Here is a 22,662-nt window from a genome sequence, read left to right as displayed (position 1 = left end):
CATGAACAATATATATACATTCGCACATATGCACATGCATATACACATATACTTGCATACATGCAATACAGACATGTACATTACCTGGCTACGGGCAGGAGCTAGCCATGAGGTTGGTGGAGAACTACTCCAGAGGAAGAAGCAAGGACAAAGGCCCCCTAGATCAAAGTTTCTTCAGATTCTTCCATCAGAGGAAGGAAATCTTGTTGCTGGAATATTCTTAGTGGTTAGTGAGGGAGACAGACACTCACTCAGATGAGTTTAGAGAGATGACAGAGGTTTGGGTAATGCAAAAGCTTGCTGGTTCTAGAAATTACTTGAGAGTTTACAAGGAATGAGATGGGAAAACTGGAGTACTTTGGCCAGAGGAGTAACATAGACTGATTGAGATTTACAGAAGAAAACACGCTACTTATTGGTATGGGACTGTAGAGGTGAAGGATTGGCTCATATCAGTAACTCATGGTAGGGATAATGGAGACTTGGATTGTAGTGTGGGAGTCTGTGAGAAAGAGTCAGATTCTGGATATATTTTAAGATATAACTGACAGGTTTGTTGACATATTGGGTGTTAAATAAAGACTAGAGGGTGGCAGCAAACCTTTGACCAGAGCAACCACAAAAGTTGTTAATGGGGACTCAGAAGATGCAGGGAGGGGCTGTTGGGGAGTTGAAGAATATAAGCTCATTTTGGACCTATGCTTGAGATTTCTAAGTAGACTTCTATGTGCCATATAAGTAGCTGAATTTTGATAATAAAGTATTTGGGAGACACAGTATTTGGAATTTGTAAAACTTTCCATTGCTGTTAGAAAATGTCCAAAAGAAACAGCTTAAAAAAGAGAGAAGGCCCCATTTTGGAAATTTTAGTTCATGGTTGGTTGGCCTTATTGTTTGCGAACCAATGGCAAGAGTGTAAGTGGTGGGACTAAACTATTTACTTGGGTGGATGTTCATGCACACAGAGGATGAGGGAAATTGGGAGAGACTGGGGGACTTGGGGAGACTCAAGGTCATGCTCTCAGTGACTAAAACTTCCCATGAGGCCCACCTAAGCCTTTGGGCCTTTGGGAAGAGTTTGAAGATACAGACAATAATAGTAGTAATCTGCATGTAGATTGAATTTAGAGAAGGTTTTATTAAAATAATGATTGCATGCATTATGAGAATACCTTTATTTATCTGATAAGGTGACTTTGAATATTATGCATTTCAGATTTTATTAAAATACCAGAAACATGAAGTATGCATTAGACAAAAGTCAGATCATTCACAAATGTTAACTAGATTTTAAGTAGTAGGTAAAGATCTTCCAAGAAATGGCAATAAAGGGGGACATTGGCCCAGTGAGGTGGCTCAGCAAATAAAATCACTTGCTGCCAGACCTAATGGGTGAGGACCTGAGTTTGATTCCTGGTCCCCACGTCACAGAAGGAGAAAACTGAGTCCTACAAATTGTCTTCTGACCTCCACATTCACACATGTACAGCTTAGTATGCATGCATCCCCAAACCCATATATAAATGTATGTCTCTCTCTATATATAAACACACACACACACACACACATATATGTACATATATATATAACACATATATATTTAAAATATATATTATAATAAAAAACTTATAATGAAGGATATGACCTGATAATGGCTACTGGCCAGATGCTTAGGTCCAGGCATTTCAGTGTTATTTTTGGGTTATATTTCTGAGTTTTTAATGGGTCAACACAAAATTGTAAGTTTATCTGAAATATCATGAGGTGTGTGTGTGTGTGGGGGGGTACTTTTTGAGTAATTCTAATAAGTGGTTCTTGAATTTGAACTTTGAGGTTGACAATATCCTGTCCTGATATCACATAAACGTATGTGTGTGATTTGTACTCGCATATGACTTCAGTTTTTCTGTGGTGTGTGGTGTCTTCCATTATCTTCCAAGTACAGATCATTGAACTGGCACCATCTGGTGGTACATGTGTTGTCAGTGACTTGGCATGAGAAAATCAGTGATAATTTATAGTATTTTAATGGACCATTGGAAAAGATAGGTGTTTAATATTATTAGGAGGCAGGTGAGTACTCTGATTTGTTTATGAAGGGTACTTGAGTACTTCAGTCACACCCCATGTATGTTTGTCATGCTTTATATAGGCCTTCTGCTTTGGGCAGAATCAGCAGCTGAGATGTGGAAGGGCCTAAAGTTTGCTTTCTATTTCCCTAGTATAAGTAAGTATATTCTCTTGGCTACTATAATTTTACAAATCCCAGTATGGCTCCTGTGATGGGATACATCAGCTGTTAAGTTGACACAAACCTACTCCCCTTGAGAAGCGGGAACCTCAGCAGAAGAATTGCTTGGACCAGATTGGCCTGAGGGCATATGCTAGCTGCACATTACTGATTGTTAATTTATATAGGAGGGCTAAGCATGATTTAAAGAAGTTACACCTAAAATGGATACTATAGTAAAAGCTATTTATGTGGTAACATATTTAGTGGCAACACTTCAGAACCATTTTCTGATGGTGAGTTTATTAATGTACAAAGCGTTAAAATGGGTAGCATCATGCAAATCATCGTCAAGATGGTGAATTTCATAAGGGCCAAAGGATTCAATTGCCAACTGTAGGAATTCCTTAAAAGTGTTAATGTTGACTGTGGTGACATCATTACTTTAAGCTGTTGCCAAATATTGAGGAGATTTCATAACTGATGAGGTATTATCAAGTCATGTGTGGTATCAAAAAACGAGGACTTGATGATGGAAAGGGCTTATAGATTTAACATTTTTTAACAGATTTAACCACTCATTCAAATGAGTTAAATATATTTTCAAGGTGAAAACTAACTTACCAGTTAATACAGTTTCCAAATCATAATAGTGTTCTTAGTGAAATTAAAATTATAGCAAACTCAAAATAAGGCAAACACTTTTATGCATTTTAGTACTCTGGCAAAAACAATCCCATAAACTGCAAAAAAATTGAAATCAGACTTCAAGCTTTCATGAAAAATATTTGGTATACTTATGATTCAGTATTCAGTCTATATGATATGTTTTCTGTCAACTTTCAAACAATTCGTGGGGCTTCAGGCTGACACTCAACTTAAAGAAAAATAAGACCATGTGCGTTTACAAAATTTTAAGGGCCTATTGTCCACGCTTCACAATCATGCCTTGTATATATTACTGTTTTTTGTTGTTGTTAGCAAGTGCTATTTGTAAGCAATGATTTCCAAGAAGGAAGCACACTGAGAATTAAAGCCAAAATATCCAAAAGTACTAAGTGCTTCCATCAACTTGATATTAATGCATTGCTTTAAAAATATCACACTAGTCTCATGTTGCCCTCTTTTCTTTTGCATTTATAACAAATGCTAAAAAAATAAGTGAAGTTTCAGTACTTTGGTATATTCATTCTCCTCTTTAGTGATTTGCAATCTTGTCATCTGTTCCACCATTTTATAAAAGACCCTTTGAACAGGACGCTGCATAAGGTTTGGTATGTGAGGACATCTGATTGTCAGGTAGCACACATCACAAAATTTATCCACAGGTCATTTTGTTGCTCATCAACTGTTGTTAGTGTTTGTGCATTTAGCATGTGGCCAAAGAGAATTCCTCATCATTAGCTGACCTAGAAAAGCCAGGAGGTTGGCCACCCCTGATCTATGTTAACCCGGGAGGCCAGCAGATTCAGTCTTCCTTGGTTCTGTGTTTTGTGGAAATAATATGAAACTCAGGCATCAAGAAACTTTTTAATGTGACAAAGTAGATCCTCAGACCAAACCTCCCAAATTGTTTACATTTTCAGCTTTATGCATAAAGAATGTTTCTCATATTTTATTTGAATGTGGTCATAAAGAACCGGCAATCTTAATTTTTCTTTTTTCTCTCACTTGCAGCAATGGTGACCTGGACCCGTGGTCAGGAGGTGGAGTTACTGAAGATCTCTCTGATACCCTGGTGGCAGTCAACATCCCAGAGGGGGCCCACCATTTAGATCTGCGATCCAGCACTGAAACGGATCCACCATCTTTGCAGTTAGCCCGCTCTGTGGAAGTCAGACACATGAAGCAATGGATCTCAGATTTCTATGGCAATTACAGAAGACAGCCCTGAGCAACTTTTCCAACCACTTTTACCTTCTTCTTTTATGTTCACTCCACCCACATACCCGTTCACTTTGATTTTTTTATATGTAATTACTTTCTCTCATTTGTCATTATATTTGTTGGGTCAAGGTTGAGACAGAAGAGTGACAGGGGTGGGCATAACCATCCCACCCAGGTGACTGCTCCGTTCTCCTTGTCTTTGTATCATGAAGAATTTGTCATCATGGCAGCTCACATGCCATCAGAACTGGCATGGTTCCTGACTGTCTTTCACCAGAGGGAGAGCCACTTCATGCCTTTTCAAGCAGGGATGTCTCCTTGGTTTTGAGGCTGAAGTCTCTGGTCCCCATTCCTGCCACAAAATGAGAAGCACAAGCTGGATTAAAAATGCTGCAGTTGCAGCTGGTAGGATGTGTGATGCCAATCCAGGAAACAGGGCTGCTTCCTTTGAGCTCGATGACTGCCTTTGAACTGGGCTGCAATAAAGAACAAGGCAGACCTACCTGTGTGTTGCTCCCATCTCCTCCAGCTGTTGGGAAGGCAGTGTGCCTGGCCTGGCTGCTTTCAGAAAGTCCTTTCTTTTTCTCTTTCCCCCTTGGCAGCTCTCCTTAGTTCTGGGAGATTTGCCACTGTGGTACTGCCAGGAAGAAATCTGGCCTTCTCCTGCTCCAGTTCTCTTTGTTTCTAAGGTCAGTTTTGTGGTAATTTAGTTAAATTATGCCAACTTAGGAAAATGGCTCTTCTCGGTCTTTCACTTTAAATTGGAACAGGCTCTATGTCGAGGTCACTGATGATACTTAAGTAAAAAAGACTTTTAAATTTGATGAGTAAGCTACTCAAAGATCACAATGTTAGTTCTGTCTTTAAAATATATTTTATCTCCCAATAGTTGTTACTGGTATTGTTAGAGTCCTAAGAGGCAGGACACCAAGTGGCAGGTGTGTGGGGACTTTCCTGTGTGGCTTCCAGAAGACAAGTAGAGTAATTCATACAGGACATTAATAAATGATGGATCCTTTCCATTTTCAAGGGGTTGGAAATTTCAAGACTTCTTACCCTGAGACCTTTCTTCTGAAGGGTAGGAATAGGGTAGGAATTAAGTTTGAATCCAAGCATTTCAGGGACACAGAGACTAACAGTCTCTTCTCTGCCTAATGAGCTCTTCTTCCCAGTTTCTTTTTCTTTTCTTAAACTTGTGTTTGGGAACATTTAATGTTTTTTAAAAAGCATTAAATACTTGAGCTTGGTCATTTCAAAAACCAAGGTTTGATTGGGAGACTGAGCAGTTTCCCTTACTTCCCTGGCATACAGCAAAGTCTTGGTCTTGCTTTGGAAGCCTTCAGCTTTCATTCGAATGAGCTGTTACTACATTCCATCGAAGCAAGTTGGTTAGTACTTTGTTTCAGCATCAGAGAACAGTCTATTGGGTAGCTGTTAAAGTAAAGACAATGGTAGCTTTGTCCACTTAGAAGCTTATTCTTTGTCCACTAAGAGGCTGTTTATATGATGCTGGCTTGGGGCTTTAATACAGGACATTCTTATTTTAGGATTTTAGCTTATTTTCCTTGATGTGTTTTTACTTATTTAGAATCCATAAAATGCCTATTGATTATTTGGATTATTACGTCTTTCTAAAGAAACAAATTTTAAAAAGAAAGATATTTTTCCTGGCCAGCATGATTTAGTCTTTGTATAAAGTTAACCTAAATATACAGTAGTAAATTTTTATTTAAATGAATGAGAATACCAAATCTTATTAAAAGTGGCCAGACAGATGCATTCAATCCCATCACTCAGGAGGCAGAGACAGGAGGACACTTGCAAATACAAGGGAAGCCTTGCTACATAGTCACTTTCAGGCTAGCCAAAAAACAAAGTTGACTCAAACAAACAAACAAACAAATAAACAAACAAACAAAAACCCTAAAACTAGCCTCTCAAAACAAATAAAAACTAAATACAACTCAAAACAATAGCCCAAACCTCCTAATACTTAATTTTTAAATCCTTAATGTTTCTTCTTATTTTTATCTATTTATTTTTTATTTTAGTTTTTCTTTAATATTTTTATTTTTGAAAAGAATCTAAAGCATATTCTAATCATCTAATCATAGGTTATACTGGGCTATGGCATTGTAACATTTCCCCTAGTGTCCCTCTCTGGTTATTTCTTCCATTCCTGCTGACCCTCTCCAACAGCTGTTGATGCTCAGCATTTAGATCAGTTATGAGTCTCTGCAACAACTGCTGCCCACTACAGAAAGAAACTCCCATAACCAAAGCTCTTATCAGCACTAATTTATAGGCATGAACAGGAACATCTAGAAGGCAATTTTGTGGGCATATAATGTCAATTTAGAAAAGTGAGAGTAGCCACTAACCCACTAGGGCCCATGTTCTTCCCAGCTGTGGGCCTTTTACCAACTTTATAATACCAGTTGTAAATTCACTATGGTTACTCTCCAAATAGTCATGCCACTACTACACTAGTGGGCATTGCGTGGGAGCTTACTGGTGCTCACAGTGGTTGTACCTGTAGCTCTGGGTTCTTGGAAGGCTGGTGCAGGAGGTTATAGGTTCAAGAACAGCCTAGCAACATACTGGGAGTCTTTGTAAGGAAGAGGGGAAAGCTTGTTTCAAGTGTCCTTCCACTAGATCTCTGAATACACCAGACAGGAAAGAGAGGCACTGAATATGAGTTTCTTTTTTTTTTTCTACTTGTGTTACCCTAGAGGCAATGGGTGTACTAAAGAAATTTAGGTCCTGAAAAGAAGGCCCAGCAACTAAGGGTACCTGATATTTTTGCAGAGAACCAGGATTCCTTCCATCATTTGTGTCAGGCAGGTTCAACTGCCTAAAACTTCAGTTTGAGGGGATTAGTGCCCTCTTCTGGCTTCCATAGGAACCTACACATCAAACACACACACACACACACACACACACACACACACACACACACACACACACACACACACACACACACTCACACAAAACAAACAAACAAACAAAAACCCCAAAACAAATTCCTTTACAAAGAAGGTAGGAAACTTCTTTAGCATTCTGTAGAGCCAGGGGATTCTCCAGAGCTTCGAGTGTCCAGACTAGCTTGTTAGAGGAAGAACACTCCTCAGCAGGCCAGCCTGGCCCACGAACCCCATTTAGACCAGCATGTTAGAGGATGAGCATTCCTCAGCAATCCAGCCTGGTCCATTAACCCCATTGGAAGGGGCTTGTCTACAGCCTCACAACTCACTCTTTGGCACAACTTGGAGTTGATTTCAAATTTATTATGCTTCATTTTACTAATGTAGCTTAGTTTTGAACTTAAGCACCAACATCTTAGTAAACCATCATCTGAAACAAAGGGGGAACTTATTGAAACCATACCAAAATCTCTCCCAGGGCTGTGGTTACTAGATGTTGTGATGGAATAGATCTGGGGCCTGCCAAGTCTGTAAGTCAAGATGGCACAGTCTATGTCTCTGGCTTCCAGCCAAGACAACAAGGTGCCAGCCAGAGGGGCCAGCGTTGCTGAGCTGTTTATAGTTTACCATAAGACTGAATTTTTCAATGAGTTTATAAAAGCACCAATGCTGAGCCCCACCTGAGACTTAGTAGATCATTCTGGGATAAATCTCAGGAAACTAACAGTCTAGCTAGTTGCCAAGTGATTTGAGGACATCATGCTTTGACAATCACTATTGAAAAGCATTCTAGATTTGAGTTTCCAGACAGAGCATGCTCTTTCTGTTCATCTTCACCTGTTTCTGTATCTGACCTGCCTGAGGGCGGCAGCCCTGCTTCAGGCTGAAAGTCCTGCGATTGCCCTCTGTCAGCCAGCATTTTCTTACAACAGCCCCAGGATGACTTCCCAGAGTGGTGTCCCCAGTGCCTCGAAGATTCTCATATCTCAGGCAGTTGGGAAAGGCAGGATCTTGAAAACATGGCTATAGATCGGTGGAGGAGAAACAGGTCAGGCAACTCAATCTCATCTTGTCTGCTTGGAAGACAGATGTCTGACAAAATGCCAGCATCATATATAGTAGAATGATCCATAGGTCAGTATATCCTAATTAAAATTTAAATAATCATTTGCCATCTGCAAATACACATTGTGATTGTATAAAATGATGGCCCAAAACAGTTTTCCATTTCCCTCCCCACCTCATGCTAAGGCTCCATTCTAGAGTGTGTTCAGTGCTAGGCTGTTTTCTACCATTGAACTTCTTCAGCTTTTGCAACTCTTATCTAACAGAGCATCTGCTAAGCACAAAACATTGTTCTAGAGCTTAGAAAATACAGAGGCAACAGAGAAAACACAACATCTGTTCTAATTTTACATTCTAGTGGGATAAAGACAGCTTGTACATTTATCCCACAATGCAATGTATTGGTACATTTATAAGTGCTGCAAAGAGTACTGGCTGTTTGTTCAGGATATTTAGCTAGGAATCTGAACTAGTGTGAGAGGATAACAATGCCTTTCTAAGATGCAGTATTTTAGCTGTCATCTCAATGAAGAAGGGGAGTCATACCCAGAATGTGGGTGGAGAGAATGGCTTATGTAAAAGCTCTGAGTTGAGCACATTGAATGAAGCACAAGAAGTCTGCTACAATGGTACTGCAGACGACCATGTAGAATATGACCTAAATCAAGATGAGACATAAGCCCGGGGAATGCTCACACAAACAGATCCCGATAAAGATATAGAGGAAGAGAAAATGCAAAGGATCCTTCACATGGGAATGGCAGGAGCATATTTTCATTGGAAAAATATCACTCTAGAGTGGAATATGAATTGGAGGGGTGGGTAAAGCAATCATATAGATCACTATTGCAGTTGTCCATGGCTTGAGTAGTGACATGTAGATTAGATATGAGTGATTTGAGAGAGGTTTAATAAGGAAAGTTATTGGTTATGATGGGGTTAATAGGTGTGATGATTATGCTAATTGTTGGTAATATCTAGACTTGCCTCTGGGTATTGGCCTCTTGGCATGCCTTTGGGGGATTATCACAATGATATTAACATGGGAAGACCCATCTTAATAAATGGGACTATTCCATCAATAGGAAGTCCTGGACTGTATGGAGTGGAGAAATTGAGCTGAGCACTAACGTGCATGCATTCATCAGTAGCTCTCTGTTTGGCTGTAACTGTGATATGACCAGCTCCCTCAAGCTCCTGCTGCTGTAACTTCCCCACTACAAGGACCTATAGACCACTCTGTGAGCCTGAACAAAACTTTATCCCTTAAGTGGCTTTTATCAGAGTTTTTTGTTTTGTTTTGTTTTGTTTTTAGCCAGCAACTCAGAAGAAAGACAATGTGGTTTAGTGGTGGGTTCTATGTGAGATATAAGTTGGGCAGGTATCAAGGACGATGATCTCTCCTTTGTACACTTGAATAGGTGGTGCCATACGCTTGGGAAGGAGCATGAGATGCTGACTGGGTTTGATAGGGTGATCATGAGTTCAGTATTGCCAAGTTGAGTAGTTTCGTGCAGTACTGAGATAAACAAGTGGATCCGGCTCTCAAGTAGTGCTATTGGCTACAGAGATCAGAAACTCAGCCAGGGCTGAAGAATGATGGTAAGTGGAGAGTCTGCAAAGCATGGGCTCAAGGAACAAGTGCTTGAGGAACATACTTCAGAGCTGGCCCTGTGTTGTCCTTTCCACAAAGCTACAACATTTCCCCAAGCATTTCTTTTGACTGCATTGATCCAACCCTCCGCTTTTGATCTAGTATAACTTTGGTCTAAGTTGGGATCTGCTTCTCTGAATTCAGTTACACTCCCACTGCTACTTTTCATCTCATGAGGAAAACTTCAGCCATACCAAACTTTTCATCCTTCTCAAATACTTCTACTCTTCTACTGAAAATTCCATTCCCAATGTTACCCTTCAGTACTGTTTCCACAATTTTCTATGCCCCCTTTAAGTCCCACATCAGTTTGACTACTCCTCTAGTGACGTCATTCTCAGTTTTCCTAAGGAGATTCATTCCTTAGGGCTAATAGAACCAGGTTCTCAATTGGTGTGTCAGCAAGAATGCAAGATCCATCATGGAGGCTGCTGTCTGTCTCTAGCACCTTCAATGGAACATGATCACTTCTAAATTAGTATACACAACATACATTATCATATTTTACCTCAATTTTGTCAGTTAGTTTTTAGGAAAATCAAATTCTCTGAGGTCAGGGATCATGTCTTATAACTTCCTAGTTACTAACATTTATCATAGGCTTTGTAGACAGGTCTCCATGGAGCTGCCAACATTTCCATTGAAGTAATCTATTTCAGAGTGAGAGAAGCAAAAATTTTATAGTTGAACACATTTCCAAGTTTTGTGACCTTTTGTTTTTGAACACCATGGATGTACAAAGGGAATTACATTTTCAGGACCCTGGAACCAGGACTTGCAGGTATAGCCTCCATGTTCCCTGGGTTCTTTCTTTTCCCATTCTAGTAGTTTCATACCTTTTGTCTGAGAATGGTAATTTTATCTTTTTGAGATATTTCACTTTGTAACTCCAGTTGACTTCGTACTAAAGATCCTTCTGCCTCAGAATCCCAAATGCTGGGATTAGAGGCATGCACCACCATGACTACTTAAGAACACTTGATACAGAGCATGACCAGAGGTCACAGGGGTTGGTTCCTATACATTTTACTAACTTTAATATTGGGCATGAGATGCACAAAACTTAAGTCCAAATGGATCAAAGACTTCAACATAAATCGAGATACACTGAACCTCTTACAAGAGAAAAAGGGAGGTACCTTTGAACTAATTTGTACAGGAGACTGCTTCCTGAACATTACACCAGTAGCACAGACACTGAGATGGACAATAAATGGGACCTCCTGAAATTGAGAAGCGTCTTTAAGGCAAAGGACACAGTCAATAAGACAAAAACACCAGCCCACAGAATAGGAAAAGATCTTCACCAACTCCACATCTGACAGAGGGCTGATTTCCAAAATATACAAAGAACTCAAGGTACTATTTCTCAAAACACCAAACAATCCAATTAACAAGTGGGGTACAGAACTAAATAGACAATTCTCAATAAAGGAATCCAAAATGGCTGAAAGACACATAAGAAATTGCTCAACATCCTTAGCTATCAGGGAAATGCAAATCAAAACAACTCTGAGATACCATCTTACTCTTGCTAGAATGGCTAAAATAAAAAACACCAATGACAGTTTATGCTGGTGAGGATGTGGAGAAAAGGGAACACTCCTCCACTGCTGGTGGGAGTGCCAACTTGTACAGCCACTTTGGAAATCAGCATAGCGATTCCTCAGGAAAATGGGAATGAGTCTACCACAAGATCCAGCAATTCCACTCTTAGGCATATACCCAAAAGAAGCACATTCATACAACAAGGACATCTGTTCAACTATGTTTATAGTAGCATTATTTTTAATATCCAGAACCTGAAAGCAACCTAGATGCCCCTTAACTGAAGAATGGATAAAGAATGTGGTACATTTACACTCAGCAGAAAAAAAAAAACAAAAAACCAAAAACAATGGAATCTTGAAATTCGAAGGCAAATGGATGGAACTAGAAGAACCCATCCTGAGTGAGGTAACCCAGTCACAAAAAGACAAACATGGTATGTACTCACTCATATATGGATATTAGGCATAGAGGGATTACTAGCCTACAATCCACACCTCCAGAGAAGCTAGAAAAGAAAGAGGACCCTAAGCGAGAGATACATGGTCCTCTAGAGAAGGGGAAAAGGATAAGATCTCCTGAGAAAATTGGGAGCATGGGGGGAAGGAGGTAGGAGAAAGAGGAGGGAGAAGAGGGGAGAAGAGGGGGGAGGAAGACATGTTGGAATAGGAAGATTGAGTCTGGGGAAGGATAGAGGAGAGCAAGAAAAGAGATACCATCATAGAGGGAGCCATTATAGGTTTAAAGATAAATCTGGCATCAGGGAAATGTCCAGAGATATACTAGGATGATCCCAACTAACAATCTAAGCATTAGTGGAAAGGCTACCTTAAATGCCCTTCTCCTATAATGAGATTGATGACTACCTTATATGCCATCCTAGAGCTTTCATCCAATAGCTGATGGAAACAGAAGCAGAGACCCACAGCTAAGCACTGAGCTGAATTCTTGGAATCCAGTTGTAGAGAGGTTTTAGGAGTGGTGAGCAAAGGGGCCAAGACCATGCAAAGGGGTCAAGACCCACAGAAACAGCTGACCTGAACAAGGAGGAGCTCAGGGACTCCAGACTGCTTAGAAACCAGCATAGGACTGAACCAGGCCCCCTGCATCTGGGTGTCAGTTAGAGGCCTGGCAGTCTATGGGGTCTCTGGTAGTGGAACAGCATTTATAGCTAGTGTACAAATGGACAATGGGAGCCCATTCCCCAAAGAGGGATACTTTCTCACCTTAGACACACAGGGGAAGGTCTAGGCCCCACCCCAAATGATGTTACAGACTTTGTTGATTCCCCATAGAAGGCCTCACCCTTTCTATGGAGCAGAAGAGGTATGGGATAGGGGGTTGGTGGGGGGGGTATGGGAGAATGGGAGGGAGAACTGGGATTGGTATATAAAATAAGATTGTTTCTAATTTAAATAAAAAAGGAAAAAAACTGAAAAATATTGGGCATGAGAAGCTAACCAAGGTGAGGTGGGAAACAAGCTTGTGATTGTTGTGTGTGTGTGTGTGTGTGTGTGTTTTACATGACTAACATCCTCAAGAAGGTATATATGGTTATTCATTTCCAGATTGGTTCATAAGACCTTGAAGTGCATCATTATTTATTCAAATTTTTCTTCTGACTTATATTTGTCTTTCTTTTGAGTGGGTTGTATTCCTTCAAGTATCTTCTGTAGAACTTTCCTAGTTTCTTGAATTCATTTAGTTTGTGTTTATCATGGAAAGTTTTCCTTTCTTCATCAATTATGAAAGGTTGCCTATAGCTATAGCTATAAATTGTTGCCTATAGCTATAGGCAATCCATAGGCTAGAGCTCAGAAGATAATCCTGGGACACTAACTCTGGGTTTAGAGACTGAGTGGTACAGAAAGGAATCTTTGCCTCAAGGACCATTTGGTCTTTTTCTCTTTTACTACTACCACAAAACTCTAATCTCTAGAAGAGTCTGCTTTAAAAAAAAGATTGTATTTATTTTTGTCTGAGGTTCATGTTATTTATGTAAGGTGCATTTTATCTGAGTGTTTTGCCTACATGTATATAAATGCATCACATCCTTGGAGAATCTTCAGAGGCCAGAAGAAGATGTCAGAATCTGTGGAACCAGAGTTACAGACATTGTGACCTGTCGTGTGGGTACTGGGAACTGAACCTACATCCACCAGCTCTTAGTCACTGAGTCATCTCTCAGCCTGAGAGTCTGCTCTTTAGATCTAAATGAGTGGTCCCAATTGGTGGCAGATCCTCACTGCCAACCTTGAGTATTCTTTTGGTGATACACCAATCATTTTTTGGTCGTCACAATTGACATAAGGAAGAATTATGTGGTTGGGAAGACAAGTGTTGATGCTAAGGACTAACCTAAATTATCTCCATCATATTTAAGGATTGTCATTGTTTTACTTTGCTAAAGAGATGAGAATCTGACACCTAATTCAAGTCATTCAACAGCCTTGCATTGTTCTCTGAACAGCACTTCAGCACCTTAGCATTTAGTGTGATATCTACTCTAAAGTTCAATGTCATCTACACTGAAGCTTAAGTAACTTCTTCCCTGGAATAACTAACATCAAGTAATTGAGGTGCTTGTTCCCTTATAGTTAGTCAGTACAAACACCTATCTAACAGCAAGTCTGCAACTGAGAAAGAATAAGATGAAGAAATAAGGATAAAGCCTGAAGTTCTCAGGGCCTTCAAAGGTAATGGGAAGAGATCATTATAATTTCAAGTGGTTAAAAACACTAAGGTCAGAATTTTTTGGGGGGGAATAGATGTTTTTATTATTATTAGAAACAAGCTTCTTTTACATATCAATCCCAGTTCCCTCTCCCTCCCCTCCCCTTCTGCCCCCCACCATCCCAACCCCTTTCTGCTCCCCAGGAAGGGTGAGGCCTTCCATGGGGCTCTTCAAAGTCTGTCATATCATTTGGAAGCAGGGCCTAGACCCTCCCCCGTGTGTCTAGGCTGAGAGAGTATCCCTCTATGTGGAGAGGGCTCCCAAAGTCCATTCCTATACTAGGGATAAATACTGATCCACTACCAGAGACCCATATATTGCCTAGACCTCCAAACTGACATCCTCCCTCAGGGGGTCTGGAACAGTCCTATTCTGGTTTCCCAGCTATTAGTCTGGGGTCCATGAGCAACCCCTTGTTCAGGTCAGCTGTTTCTGTGGGTTTCTCCAGTCTGGTCTGGGGTCAGAATTTTCATTGTGTTAGAAAGTTGGAAAGCAAGAATATGGCAAATGATGAATTTATCCTGAAGGTCTGAGAAAAACATTTAAACTTGGACTTGAGGGATGGGAGTTTGCAGAAAGGCTGATGACTGGGTGCAGTGGGAAGGTAGTAAAAGCACATGTATTGAGAAAAATGATTAATTAGGCACCATTCACACTGTTGTTAAGAAAAAAAGGGAGGCAGAGGCAGGTGGATCTCTGTGGGTTCGAGGCCAGCCTGGTCTCCAGAGCGAGTGCCAGGATAGGCTCCAAAGCTACACAGAGAAACCCTGTCTCGAAACTCCCCCCCAAAAAAAGAAAGAAAAAAAAAAGAAAGAAAAAAAGGGAAACTAGATCTAATCCCCACTCTCATTTTTTTTTTATTAGTTCAAATTAGGAACAAGCTTGCTTCACATTGTCAATCTCTTCTCCCTCTCCCTCCCCTTCCCCCAACCCTCCCCCCAACCCCCTACCTGTCCCTCACCCCATCTACCCACCATTCCCCAGGCAGGGTAGGGCCCTTGACAGTGGCTCCCCAAAGTCCACCACATGATCCTGGGCCAGGCCTAGGCCCTCCCCCATGTGTCCAGGCCAAGAGTGCATCCCTTCATGTGGGATGGACTCTTAAAGTCCCTTCTTTCACCAGGGAAAAATACTAATCCACTACCAGGGGTCCCCTAGAGTGCAGAGGCCACCCCCACTCTCATTATTATGAGACTGATCAAAAGAGAACCACAGAAAACTTTCCCTTGAGCACATGGACCATACTCGACAGCCCCAGAACTCTTCTTGCTGTCTTTTCTATCGTTTTGGCAGGAGGACAGAGTGACGAGACGAGTAGGCATGAAATGATTCCCTTCTGTCCTACAGCACAGATGCAATAAGTGGCCACGGCCGTTGCCTGACTCTCAGCCAGGTACTTTGCTGTGCTTCCTTATTTCCAAATGAAATTTCCTGTGGCAGAGAGGCAGGCACACCAATTTCTACCCACTTCCTACCCTGCTGTCTTACTGCTCTGGTTTGTTGCTGGCCTCTATCCTGAAGGCATTTTAGCCTTCCCTCATCTCCTTGCAGGGGTACTGTCAGGGTGAGGAAGTGAGACTGGCTTTCTAACCACTGGCCATTTATAAAGATAATTTCTACCTTGATGCCCCCCAAATTTTGAAGAATAAAGAAAACAGACGTGGGACCAAAAATCCCTTTTGTTTTTCTTGGTGCTTGATAATATATGCGCCCTCTCTGGGTGGTTTAAGCGGTTTAGGTACTTTGTATAAAAGGAATCTCTTAATGACGAAACTAATGTGATTATCTGAGTGAGTGTGAGAGGCATATTCAAGGCTTAAAGAAAATCTGTTAGAATAGCTGAATGTATCTGCTTAATCCCCTCTCTAATGTGGCTGAACAATGCTTTGGGAAGCTATTGGTCCTTCTTTCTTCTAGTAAATGCCTGTCTCCAGAGGAAGGCACTGCTTGCAGCTTTTGATAGCAGCTGTATGCTTCACCTTCTCAGCTGCACAAAGACATAGGAGAGGACTGGAGATGCCCCAGCATCATCAGAAATGCATGCTGCTTCTGCAGGGCACAGGGAACATTGTGCGCTTTCTCTCTGGCATCCTTAGAAGCAAGTACAGGAGATGCTCTGGGGAATGGCATTTAGAAGACCACTGTTCCCCATAATGAGTGACATGAGTTGTAAGATGGGCTTGGCTACTTTCCTGTTTAGGTAGTTTAGTAGGTTAGTAAAGCATGAGGAGGGAGAAGAGACAGGACGTTCCACACCAACTGCTCTATGAGTTAATGTGGAAGTTAATATTCTCTCACGTTTAAACTATAGACAGTAACATCTGCTACATGAATTAATTTCAAGTATCAAAGGGAAAACTGGAAACAGACTTGAGAGTGTCTGAACAGATCTGCAACTCTCACACGTAAACTGAATACTTTTCTTGCCATTTTGTCTTTAAAATTTCAAATTCTTGTTCATTAAAAATATTCCTTTCTAGATATATGATTTAACTTACCCAAGAAAACATTTGTTCACTATTTGTGATCCAGGCATAGTCTGGGGATACAGATAAGAATAAATATCTAACTTTAAGAGAGTCATAGGCTTGTAGGGAGGCAGAATTACAAAATACATCTTGAAAAGTGAATATTATGAGTGACTAATTACAATTTGGGTTGCTAATAATTAGAAAAAGCCTTACACTAAAGCTTATTATTTCAAAAATAAGTTCCCCTATTTCAATCTTCACAGTCATGACAGGTAGCAACTCTTGTCAACCCACTTCACAGATGATGAGGCTGAGGCCCAGTTAGATGAGTAAATAACTTTCCCAAAGTGTCATAGCCAGTAAATGGTAGACCAAGGAGGCTATTTGATATTGTAGTATGAACTCTTCCTTATGGTGTAGTCTTAGTTTATAAAGACTCCTTAGAGATGGTGACTAAAGATGGTTACAAAACATGTGGAGATGTGCACCATGTTCTCACAGAAGGGCATTCCAAGCTGAGGGGACAGCATGGGTGAAGGCAACCTCCCCAACAGCTTTTGTGTAGGGAGGAATGTAGACCAGATTGCAATCAGAGTAAAATGGGATAGGTGGTGAGTTATCAGGGGCCAGAGTGTGACCTCCCTTGCTGTACCTTCATGGGGGAAAAGCAGGGAAATTATCCTCATCAACTATCTTCTTGATAACTCATTTTTCAGAGAGGTGTTTACAGCAAAGTGGTAACTGTTCTCACTTGTACTGTGTAGAAGCCCAGAGTATTCACCAAATTGCAAAATCGGAAACATTTCATGGACTCCTTTCATGAGGATGAATGATAGATTGGCATGAATATTAACTGAGAATTACAAGAATATCTTGAAATGCATTTATAGAAATTGGTGAGTTGAAAAGGAGGAGAGATGTAGCTAATAATTCCAGGAAATGGGAATGGAGTCCTTTGTTCAGGCTCTGGGAACTATCAGACATGAAAGGTTTCTCCAATGGTGCTGGTGTGTTTCAGCTGAGGCCAAACTGGAAATCAGGCTTGCCTAGGAGGTAGAACTTGGAGATGTCTTCCCTTGTCTGTTCCTTAGTTTCCATTGGCCCCTTTAAGTGAAGGCCTGGAAGGCTGTAGCTGCTTTTTGTTTCTATCAGACTGACAATGTGAAGGGCAGGACAGGGAGGAGGAGAGGCAACTGGAACAGAGTGGGATTAGCCAGGTAATGTGGAATGACTGACCACAGGCTTCTGTGGTCAACCAGGAGGGATGAGAACCTGACTGTGCTCTGCAAGGGTTGGTAGAGAGTTCTTGGGGAGTGTGCTAAGCAAGGGAAGGTCTGAAATATGAAAAGGAGTGTGGGAAAGGGGAGGTTGAGGAATGAGTTAGAGAAAGGGCATAGTTTGTGCAAATGCCTCAGATAGACCACAGCACTTGAGAAAACTAATTTGCATGTCCTGCTCTCATTTTGAATCAGTGGAGTGGAGTGGGTGAGTTGGGAGTGAACTGAGAATTTTCTCTGTCTTTCCCTTTCATACTATTCCAGGTTACATGAACAGGCATGCCAGTACAGAGTCACAGTTGTGAAAAAAAAAAAAAAAGATTGAAATGTGGTTAAAAGTGCCAGAGAAAACAAGTGACAGCATGCCTGGGGTCACTGAATGATTTCGTCAAATAAATGTTTCTCTTCCCTGTTTTCCTACAGCTACCCCATTGGCCTGACTAGCAGACTCCCCAAAGGGGCTACGGCTCACCTCTCAGACATTAAAAAAGAAGTCCTAAGAGCAATGACCTGAATGCAAACCAGACAAATGAATATCAGTGCAGCAGGAGGGGAGAGCAATAAAGTGAGCAGGCCAGAGTGAAGCTGGTAACCTGCTGAATTCCCAGGTCACAGAATAATTTACTGGCTGATCCTAGAGCTCTGGATAATTATCCAGGCAGCCCTCATTCTGGTGTGAAGCCTCCTGCTGCTTGTGTTATTAATACCGGTAGCAAGCAGCATGTGTTGGTGGGAGCAGACTAGGTCTCCAGGCAGATGAGACAATGTAAAGGCCCTTGCCTGGGCCCTCTGGGCTAGGCCTCACTAGGAAAACAGAGCATGATCCACAGGGAGAGTGTCTCAAGGAGGGTCGGTAGACTGGGCAAATGAAATAGGTATCCATGCTCTAGAGTTTCACCAGTTTGTGTCAAAACCTATGCTCTGTTCTCACTTGGAGCTAACTGGAAAGGTATTTTGAGGTTCCTCAGAATAAGTCAAATTAACATCCATGGAACAATGTTCAAAACACTTGCCTTTGACACAGTGTGGGAACAGGACTTTGCTGTCCACAAGTGAGGCCAGGGATAGTGGGGATGTCTCCTTCAGAGCTTAAATTATTTAAGAGCATGACCTTAGGAAACTTGAAAATATTTCAACAGGTTATTGAGATGGGGATGGAGATTGTTATTTCATACTCCTGTTTTTTTTACCCATGTCTCTTCATCTTTTTAAAATTTTAATTTTAACCTTACATATTCTTTGAAGGTTTCAAACACATACACAATGTATTTTGACATATCCACCATCACTTCTCCCTCCTTTAAAATATTTTTATTCTTTGACAATTTCATATTGTATATAATGAAATTTTATTTTCACTCCCCATTACCTTCTCTCCCAACTCTTCCTGATGAAACCCTTCTTTATAACAAACCTTCTTCATGTCTTGTGTGTGTGTGTGTGTGTGTGTGTGTGTAACATGCTGAATTTAATTATAGTTGTTTGCATGAGCATGATGGAAAGTCATTTATTGGGGCATGGGCATCTTATCAGAGGGTAAAGGATTGAAGAAAGTGACAGTCCTTGCTCTGGCCACCATTCATTGTCAATAGTTCCTCAGGGAGGGTGGGGCTTATAAACTCTCTCCATTCCATGATAAAATGCTGACAGGCCCAGAGTTGTGTAGATATTGTGCCAGGATCTATAGGTGCAGTGAGTTCTGGGGCAATGGCATGCTATGCCATGCCCAGAATATGAATTTTGGTAAAAATGTTTGCCTGTCATCTTCCTCTTCCATTCTTTCCACTCATCTATGGAGTGGTGACATAGATGACCCCTTTAGCATTGAGCACCCACTGCCCATTATTCTCATCACAATGACCAGTGATGAGTCTCTGTGTTAACTGCTGCTCACTGCAATAAGAATCTTCACTGGCAAAGACTAAGAACAACAATACTTTGTGAAAATAAATATGAGTACTTATGAAGTAGGTTGACCACCTGACCATTTAACAAAACTATAGTGGTAGTTTCCCACTAGCACTTATGGTCTCTGCAGCCACCATCTTTTGACCAGGTTTACAGAACCAGGTGTGTGTTCCCTCTTGGGGAGCAGTCCTTGAATCTAATCAGAAGGAAGTTTTCTATTCTCATACTATTATTGCCACTCCTACAGCCATGGCCGCATCTTGCCAGGCTAATCATCCTTGTAGATTTCAGCTTTCCCAGCTGAGACATACTACTGATAACTTTCCTCCCCCTGAAGTCTGCATAGTATCCTTTGGTACTAGGAAAGCTAGCTAGTGGGAAGAAGCTTCTGGCTCAGCTCCAGTTTGCTTTTTCTACACCATGGCCCAGGTGTGTAACTTCTTTAGGGTCATGGTTGTCCTGGTTAGTTTCTTTAAACTTGACCCAAGCTAGAGTCATTTGGGAAGAGGGAACCTCAATTTAGAAAATACCCCCACCAGATTGGCTTTTGGACAAGCCTGGGGGGCATTTTCTTGCTTAATGGTTAATGTGGAATTGCCTGGCCCACTTTTGGAGGTGCCATCTCTGGGAGGACAGTCTTAAGTGGTTAAAGAAAGCAGGCTAAGCAAGCCATGAGAAGAAAACCAGTAGCCAGCACTCCTTCATGGCTTCTGCTTCAGTTCCTGCATCCAGGCTCCTGCTCTGACCTCCTCCAAGGATGGTCTATGATGTGAAACTGTGTGCTGGAATAAATTCTTTCTTCCCCAATTTGCTTTCGGTCATGGTGTTTTCCCCCCACAGCAATAAAGATCCAAACTTTACAGACAAGGGACTAATTGTAAAATTCTGGTAGGTAACAAAGCAATGGCAATAGCATGTATTGTTTTGGGAGTCTCTACAGCCTTCCAAGCTGACAGCCTATAGAGAAGTATCCCATACCTGGCACTGATATCTTTGTTTAGTATCTTTGTTTGTATGGATTCTGGTAGAAGCATTATTACTTTGTTTAGGGTACCACTTTTTTAGTACCTAAAAATATTTTTTAAATAGGCTTGTAAGATAGGTTTCCATATGGCATTTCTATATATCCCTAATGCTGGCTATCTCTCCTCCACTCTCCCTTCTTCCCTATATCCCATCTCCCTACTCACTTACACATTTCTGTCTACATGATTCCACTTTCCACTTTCACATCACCTGTGCTCTACTAGTCCCTCTGTCTTAAGGTTTTTCTTTGTCTATTCCCTCTAGTGGCTCTTTACTGTCTTGGTCTTATTGCACTCCAAGTTAAAAACACTAAAAATTCACAGCTAGAATAGTCATATGAGAGAGAACATGTAACATTTGTCTTTTGTGGGCTGGATCACCCTACTGGGTATAATTCTTTTTTTCAGTTCCATTCACTTACCTACAATTGTATTTTTTCTTTACAGATTAATAAAATTCCATTGTTTATTTGGTACCACATTTCCGTTATTCATTCATCAGATGACAGTCAACAAGGATGACTGTTTTCTGGCTTTGTGAACAGCACAGCAATGACATAAACTACTAAAATAAAGCTTCTGAAAGAAAACATAGAGAACAATCTGACCTAAATATTGGCGAAAAGTTAGGAAGCAAAAGGCAACACTTATAACAGAAAACAATAAATCAGACTTCATCAAAATTAAGAGCATCTGCTCTTCTTATGAATCTCCCCTTCCAAGTCATTGGATGTCAAATTTATTCAAGAGGACAATGAACACAAACTTCATATGTGTGTACAGTATTTTTTTTGGAAAGAATTAGGACCATTTTTGTATAATTCAGGTTTTGCTGCTTAAATCTCTTTGGTATGGCTTGAAATGATCTCTTTATCCTATAGTTACACTAAATTGATGGTTATATAAGTATTCCCCAAGGAGTTTCAAGGTATGTGTAGATTAATCAGATTCTAAGAACTCACTACAGAGAAAAGGTAGAATGGGTTTTCTCCTCTAACCTGATATATTCAATTTCTCTTATCACTTTTTGACAGAGCATGGAGAGAAATTGCTATAGTTTGAATATGAAGTGTCCCTCATAGGTTCATGCATTGCATTCTTGATCACCAGCTGATGATACTAACTTTATAGACTTTGGAAATTTCAAAAGGTGGAAGGAACCAAGATGGAGAAACTAGGCCACCAAGGTGTGTCAGAGGAATCTGCTTTTTCTTCTGAGCATCTTTGTGTTTCCTCTCAGTGTTCTCTAGCTTTAAACCACAAACCAAAGGAAAACTTCCCTCTTCTATGTTGTTTTCTTGGGTGTTTTGGTTATACTTATGAAAACAAAAACCCAACTAATACAGAAAGTATCAGGGAAGTAGGGTTGTTACTGTGACCCTACCTGATGTTATGGTTCAGAAGTACTTGTAACTGTTTTGTGTGAAGAGTTTGGGAAAATATGGAGAAGTATGCTAGAGAATTCTGACTTGGTGGTGGTGATTTAGGTGGGAATTCCAAAGACCAGACTGACTATAAGATAGTCAATGGTTTCATCTTAGTACTTGAACTATAGGCCATTCAGATAATTTGTCTACATTTTATCAAATTCCTGAGACTTTAAGTTGAGTGAGGTTGAATTTAAAAGTAAAGTACTAATTTGGTGGAGGAAACCAGTACAGTGCAGTATTCAGACTGTGTTATGGTTTCTGCTTGCTGCATTTAGCTAGGCTTACAGTGAAAGTTAGGTGTGAAAAGCAGAGTGGAAAGATTTGGAATATAGTAGTTTGGCCAGAAAAGGAATGCATTAAGGTTGTTGACTTATTTTATATGTATGCATATTGCCTGGGTGTATGTATATATGTACATTCAGGAACCTGCAAAATCTAGGAGAGATCTTTGAATTCTCCTGGTACTGGACTCACAGATGATTGTGAGATACAATGTGAGTGCCAGGAGT

The 22,662-nt window shown here is 40.7% G+C and overlaps 1 protein-coding gene across 1 annotated transcript in view; it reads left to right on the top strand.

Moving 5' to 3' along the window:
* The window catches only part of LOC100753648 (lysosomal Pro-X carboxypeptidase-like), a 42,616-nt gene extending 37,952 nt beyond the window's left edge, over positions 1 to 4,664 (top strand). The window contains exon 8 of the mRNA XM_035441355.1: positions 3,908 to 4,664. Coding sequence (XP_035297246.1) covers positions 3,908 to 4,124 — 217 coding nt within the window. The 3' untranslated portion in view covers positions 4,125 to 4,664. The remainder of the gene's footprint in view (positions 1 to 3,907) is intronic.
* The last annotated feature ends 17,998 nt before the right edge of the window (positions 4,665 to 22,662 follow it).

Source organism: Cricetulus griseus, chromosome 3 (genome assembly GCF_003668045.3).
Source record: "Cricetulus griseus strain 17A/GY chromosome 3, alternate assembly CriGri-PICRH-1.0, whole genome shotgun sequence".
NCBI lineage: Eukaryota > Metazoa > Chordata > Mammalia > Rodentia > Cricetidae > Cricetulus > Cricetulus griseus.
Note: the sequence above shows the minus strand (reverse complement) of the source record. Positions and strands in the feature narration are given on the sequence as shown.